Source organism: Rhinopithecus bieti, unplaced genomic scaffold (genome assembly GCF_001698545.2).
Source record: "Rhinopithecus bieti isolate Rb0 unplaced genomic scaffold, ASM169854v2 scaffold_9449, whole genome shotgun sequence".
Classification (NCBI taxonomy): domain Eukaryota; kingdom Metazoa; phylum Chordata; class Mammalia; order Primates; family Cercopithecidae; genus Rhinopithecus; species Rhinopithecus bieti.
Window position 1 is genome coordinate 1 of NW_016806089.1, and position 6,719 is coordinate 6,719.

General features: G+C 57.4%; 1 protein-coding gene across 1 annotated transcript in view; it reads left to right on the forward strand.

Annotated features, from left to right (window-relative positions):
- Positions 1-340: 340 nt before the first annotated feature.
- LOC108531305 (mucin-5AC-like) overlaps positions 341-6,719 on the forward strand; it is a gene marked incomplete at its 5' end in the record, with an annotated part of 12,508 nt that continues 6,129 nt past the window's right edge. Inside the window, 11 exons of the mRNA XM_017874678.1 lie at positions 341-878; positions 989-1,018; positions 1,272-1,755; positions 1,829-2,251; positions 2,433-2,603; positions 3,444-4,378; positions 4,641-4,840; positions 5,358-5,532; positions 5,975-6,225; positions 6,356-6,539; positions 6,667-6,709. Of these exons, the coding sequence (XP_017730167.1) occupies positions 341-878; positions 989-1,018; positions 1,272-1,755; positions 1,829-2,251; positions 2,433-2,603; positions 3,444-4,378; positions 4,641-4,840; positions 5,358-5,532; positions 5,975-6,225; positions 6,356-6,539; positions 6,667-6,709 (3,434 nt within the window). The remainder of the gene's footprint in view (positions 879-988; positions 1,019-1,271; positions 1,756-1,828; positions 2,252-2,432; positions 2,604-3,443; positions 4,379-4,640; positions 4,841-5,357; positions 5,533-5,974; positions 6,226-6,355; positions 6,540-6,666; positions 6,710-6,719) is intronic.

The window sequence follows — 6,719 nt, forward strand, 5'->3', positions numbered from 1 at the left end:
CCAGCACAACCTCTGGTCCTGGAATGACTCCCAGCCCTGTTCCCACCACCAGTACGACCTCTGCTCCTACTACCAGCACAACCTCTGCTATTACAACCAGCCCAACCTCTGCCCCTACAAGCAGTACAACCTCCACTCCACAGACCAGCATAACCTCTGTTCCTACAACCAGCACAACTTCTGGTCCTGGAAGTACCCAAAGCTCTGTTTTCACCATTAGCACAACCTCTGGCCCTACAACCAGAACAACCCCTGCCCCTACAAGCAGCAAAACCTCTGCTGCTACAACCAGCACAACCTCTGGTCCTGAAACTACTCCCAGCCCTGTTCCTACCACCAGTACAACCTCTGCTTCTACAACCAGCACAACCTCTGGTCCTGGAACTACTCCCAGCCCTGTGTCTACCACCAGCACAACCTCTGCTTCTACTGCCAGCACAACCTCTGGTCCTGGAACGACTCCCAGCCCTGTTCCTACCACCAGCACGACCTCTGCTCCTACAACCGGCACAACCTCAGCTCCTACAATGAGCACATCCTCAGCTCCTACAACCAGCGCAACTTCTTCCCCTACAACCAGCACAACCTCCACTCCACAGACCAGCACATCCTCTGCCACTGCAAGCATCACAACCTCTGCCGCTACAAGCAGCACAACATCTGCCCCTACAACCAGCACAACCTCTGCTCCTACAACCAGCACAACCTTTACCCCTACAACCAGCACAACCTCTGCTCCTACACACAGAACAACCTCTGCTTCTACAACCAGCACTACCTTGGCTCCTACAACCACCACATCCTCAGCTTCTACAACCAGCACTACCTCTACCCCTACAAGCAGCACAACCTCAGCTCCTACAACCAGCACAACCTCTGTTCCTGAAACTACTCCCAGCCCTGTTCCTACCACCAGCACCAGCTCTGCTCCTAGAATGAGCACAATCTCTGGTCCTGAAACTACTCCCAGCCCTGTTCCTACCACCAGCACCAGCTCTGCTCCTACAACTAGCACAACGTCTGGTCCTGGAACTACCCCAAGCCCTGTTCCCACCACCAGCACAACATCTGCCCCTACAACCAGAACAACTTCTGCCCCTACAAGCAGCAAAACCTCTGCCGCTACAACCAGCACAACCTCTGGTCCTGAAACTACTCTCAGCCCTGTTCCCACTACCAGCACATCCTCTGCCACTGCAAGCAGCACAACCTCTGCCCCTACAAGCAGCACAACCTCTGCCACTACCACCAGCACAACCTCTGGTCCTGAGAATACTCCCAGCCCTATTCCTACAACCAGCACAACCTCTGCTTCTACAACCAGTACAACCTCTGGTCCTGGAACTACTCGCAGCCCTGTTCCCACCACCAGCACAATCTCTTCTCCTACAACCAGCACAATCTCAGCTCCTACAATGAGCACATCCTCGGCTCCTACAACCAGCACAACCTCTGCTCCTACAACCAGCACAACCTCTGCTCCTACAACCAGCATGACCTCTGCTCCTACACACAGAACAACCTCTGTTCCTACAACCACCACTACCTCGGCTCCTACAACCACCACATCCTCGGGTCCTATGACCAGCACTACTTCTGCCCCTACCAGCAGCACAACCTCGGCTCCTACAACCAGCACAACCTCTGCTCCTACAACCAGCACAACCTCTGCCCCTACAAGCAGCACTACTTCTGCCCCTACAAGCAGCACAACCTCAGCTCCTACAACCAGCACAACCTCTGCTCCTACAACCAGCACAACCTCTGCTCCTACAACCAGCACACCCTCCAGTCCTGGAACTACTCCCAGCCCTGTTCCCACCACCAGCACAACCTCTGTTTCAAAGACCAGCACAAGCCATGTTTCTGTATCCAAGACAACCCACCCTCAACCAGTTACCAGTGACTGTCATCCCCAGTGCACCTGGACCAAGTGGTTCGACGTGGACTTCCCATCCCCTGGACCCCACGGCAGAGATGAGGAAACCTACAACAACATCATCAGGAGTGGGGAAAAAATCTGCCACCAACCTGAGGAGATCACCAGGCTCCAGTGCCGAGCCAAGAGCCACCCGGAGGTGAGCATCTGGAACGACTCCCAGCCCTGTTCCTACCACCAGCACGACCTCTGCTCCTACTACCAGCACAACCTCTGCTATTACAACCAGCCCAACCTCTGCCCCTATAAGCAGCACAACCTCCACTCCACAGACCAGCATAACCTCTGTTCCTACAACCAGCACAACTTCTGGTCCTGGAAGTACCCAAAGCTCTGTTTTCACCATTAGCACAACCTCTGGCCCTACAACCAGAACAACCCCTGCCCCTACAAGCAGCAAAACCTCTGCTGCTACAACCAGCACAACCTCTGGTCCTGAAACTACTCCCAGCCCTGTTCCTACCACCAGCACAACCTCTGCTTCTACAACCAGCACAACCTCTGGTCCTGGAACTACTCCCAGCCCTGTTCCTACCACCAGCACTATCTCTGCTCCTACAACCGGCACAACCTCAGCTCCTACAATGAGCACATCCTCAGCTCCTACAACCAGCGCAACTTCTTCCCCTACAACCAGCACAACCTCCACTCCACAGACCAGCACATCCTCTGCCACTGCAAGCATCACAACCTCTGCCGCTACAAGCAGCACAACATCTGCCCCTACAACCAGCACAACCTCTGCTCCTACAACCAGCACAACCTTTACCCCTACAACCAGCACAACCTCTGCTCCTACACACAGAACAACCTCTGCTTCTACAACCAGCACTACCTTGGCTCCTACAACCACCACATCCTCAGCTTCTACAACCAGCACTACCTCTACCCCTACAAGCAGCACAACCTCAGCTCCTACAACCAGCACAACCTCTGTTCCTGAAACTACTCCCAGCCCTGTTCCTACCACCAGCACCAGCTCTGCTCCTAGAATGAGCACAATCTCTGGTCCTGAAACTACTCCCAGCCCTGTTCCTACCACCAGCACCAGCTCTGCTCCTACAACTAGCACAACGTCTGGTCCTGGAACTACCCCAAGCCCTGTTCCCACCACCAGCACAACATCTGCCCCTACAACCAGAACAACTTCTGCCCCTACAAGCAGCAAAACCTCTGCCGCTACAACCAGCACAACCTCTGGTCCTGAAACTACTCTCAGCCCTGTTCCCACTACCAGCACATCCTCTGCCACTGCAAGCAGCACAACCTCTGCCCCTACAAGCAGCACAACCTCTGCCACTACCACCAGCACAACCTCTGGTCCTGAGAATACTCCCAGCCCTATTCCTACAACCAGCACAACCTCTGCTTCTACAACCAGTACAACCTCTGGTCCTGGAACTACTCGCAGCCCTGTTCCCACCACCAGCACAATCTCTTCTCCTACAACCAGCACAATCTCAGCTCCTACAATGAGCACATCCTCGGCTCCTACAACCAGCACAACCTCTGCTCCTACAACCAGCACAACCTCTGCTCCTACAACCAGCATGACCTCTGCTCCTACACACAGAACAACCTCTGTTCCTACAACCACCACTACCTCGGCTCCTACAACCACCACATCCTCGGGTCCTATGACCAGCACTACTTCTGCCCCTACCAGCAGCACAACCTCGGCTCCTACAACCAGCACAACCTCTGCTCCTACAACCAGCACAACCTCTGCCCCTACAAGCAGCACTACTTCTGCCCCTACAAGCAGCACAACCTCAGCTCCTACAACCAGCACAACCTCTGCTCCTACAACCAGCACACCCTCCAGTCCTGGAACTACTCCCAGCCCTGTTCCCACCACCAGCACAACCTCTGTTTCAAAGACCAGCACAAGCCATGTTTCTGTATCCAAGACAACCCACCCTCAACCAGTTACCAGTGACTGTCATCCCCAGTGCACCTGGACCAAGTGGTTCGACGTGGACTTCCCATCCCCTGGACCCCACGGCAGAGATGAGGAAACCTACAACAACATCATCAGGAGTGGGGAAAAAATCTGCCACCAACCTGAGGAGATCACCAGGCTCCAGTGCCGAGCCAAGAGCCACCCGGAGGTGAGCATCGAACACCTGGGCCAGGTGGTGCAGTGCAGCCGTGAAGAGGGCCTGGTGTGCCGGAACCAGGACCAGCAGGGACCCTTCAAGATGTGCCTCAACTATGAGGTGCGCGTGCTTTGCTGCGAGATCCCCAAAGGCTGCCTGGTGACTTCTGTGACCCCGTATGGGACTTCTACCAATGCCCTGTATCCTTCCCTGTCTACCTCTGTGGCATCCACCTCTGTGGCATCCACCTCTGTGGCATCCAGCTCTGTGGCCTCCAGCTCTGTGGCTTACTCCACCCGAACCTGCTTCTGCAACGTAACTGACCGGCTCTACCCCGCGGGTTCGTGAGTGTTTCTGGTGCAATTGGTTCTGAGCTCACCCTGGTCAGTTTTTCATCCAGGAATGCCAAGCTGTGATGCAGATAAGAGGAGTCTCTGCTCTTTGTGGCACAGGCTCATTGTCACAGAGTGGCTGCTGGCATTCTCTGAAGTTTGTTCCCATTACACAGGTGGTAGAAAGTGCCCCTCTGGCCCACTGAGGGGTTTGTGCCTCTTCTTTGAGCAGGGCTTCACTAAAGGCTATCATGTCCCTTCCTCCTGTAGGATCTACCATATACCACCACAGAGACCTCGCCGGCCACTGCTATTATGCCCTGTGCAGCCAGGACTGCCAAGTGGTCAGAGGGGTTGACAGTGACTGTCCATCCACCACGCTGCCTCCTGCCCCAGCCACGTCCCCTTGGACATCCACCTCTGAGCCCGTCACTGAGCTGGGATGCCCAAATGTGGTTCCCCCGAGAAAGGTAACCTCCTACTTCTCACCCTTCTGAAGGCTCAGGGGCCACTGCAGGGAACTTGAATGTCTTTGCAATTAGGCTTCAGCTGCAAGGTCTTGAGAAGGTCACTGGCCCTAGTGGAGGCAGCCTGGCCATCAGGAAAGGGCCGTGCTATAGCCCAGGGTCTCTGATCCCCCTGGACTTCCCAGACACGTGATTTCTAGGCACTGGGTGTGTGGGGCCCAGGCTGAGGCTGTGCTGAGGCCAGCCAGGGCCAGAGCAGTGGGATGAGGCTGTGGCCGCGGCTGCACAGCCAGGAAGTGTGGCAGAGCCAGAGAGGAGCAACTGTCACACCAGAGACCCCTGCCCCGGGCCAGCTCGGTGTCTGGGGTGGGTGCTGAGGATGGGGTGGGAAGGAGACTGGGGCACAGCCACCCTCCCCTGTCCCCAACACGGGACTCTCGGGACTGTGACCCCAAGCACCAAGGGGTGCCCTGGAGACTGGGAGAGGCCGGACCCCGCAGCTCTCTCTGTACTTCTGCAGAAAGGTGAGACCTGGGCCATGCCCAACTGCTCCGAGGCCACCTGTGAGGGCAACAATATCATCTCCCTGCACCCGCGAACGTGCCCAAGGGTGGAGAAACCCACCTGTGCCAATGGCTACCCAGCCCTGAAGGTGGCCGACCAGGATGGCTGCTGCCATCACTACCAGTGCCAGTGTGAGTGGAGCACCGGGCGGGAACCAGGGCAGCCAGGGCAGCCACTCCATACCCAGGTGGAAAGGGGTGGGACAGAGGAGGGGGCTTGGCTGAAGCAGAAAGGAATCAGGTGGGACAGCAGGAAGGACTTCCCATCATCGAGGTGGGGATGCATGGGGTCGAGCCTCCCCACTTAGGGGTGCTGAGTGAATCCCTGTGAGCCTTGGAGCAGCCTGGCTGGAGAAGGTGGAGGGGTCTGTCCCTGCCTTGCTCCAGCCTTGTCAAGCGCCCGCTGGACGGAGCTCTGTGCAGGCGCTGGTCACGTATGTTCTGATGATGTGGAGGGTCTCGTGCGCCCTGTGAGGGGAGATGGTGGGGGATCAGGGACAGATGTGACCTGTTGGGAGAAAGCCCCAGGGCTGTGGTGCCACCATCCCGTAAGGCTGTCCCCGGGGCCTGGCAGGTGTGTGCAGCGGCTGGGGTGATCCCCACTACATCACCTTTGATGGCACCTACTACACCTTCCTGGACAACTGCACGTACGTGCTGGTGCAGCAGATCGTGCCTGTGTACGGCCACTTCCGCGTGCTAGTGGACAACGACTTCTGCGGCGCGGAGGACGGGCTTTCCTGCCCGAGGTCCATCATCCTGGAGTACCAGCAGGACCGCGTGGTGCTGACCCGCAAGCCAGTCCACGGGGTGATGACCAATGAGGTGGGGGTGTGCCCGGTGTGCCGGGGAGGGGGTGGGGGATGCGGCTTTCCTGGCTAGAGCCTGAGCAGCGGCTGACCGCCCGTCCACCCGCCCGCCTTCTGTCTTCCTGTCGACTGTGCCCTGCGTCCAGATCATCTTCAATGACAAGGTAGTCAGCCCCGGCTTCCGGAAAAATGGCATCGTGGTCTCGCGCGTCGGCATCAAGATGTACGCGACCGTCCCGGCACTGGGCGTCCAGGTCATGTTCTCCGGCCTCATCTTCTCGGTGGAGGTCCCCTTCAGCAAGTTTGCCAACAACACCGAGGGCCAGTGTGGTGAGGCCACAGGGCTCCCAGGCATCGTCTGGCATTCACGGGGGCAGGGGGTACTGGGCAGGGGGCGAGGCCGCCACGTGCCGTGCGTGCTGGTGTCTCTGCTCGCTGGCTGCTCTGCCGAGCGCAGGCCACACACGAGGCCTACACCTGCCCATACCTGCAGCTCCCCGGTACCTTGGG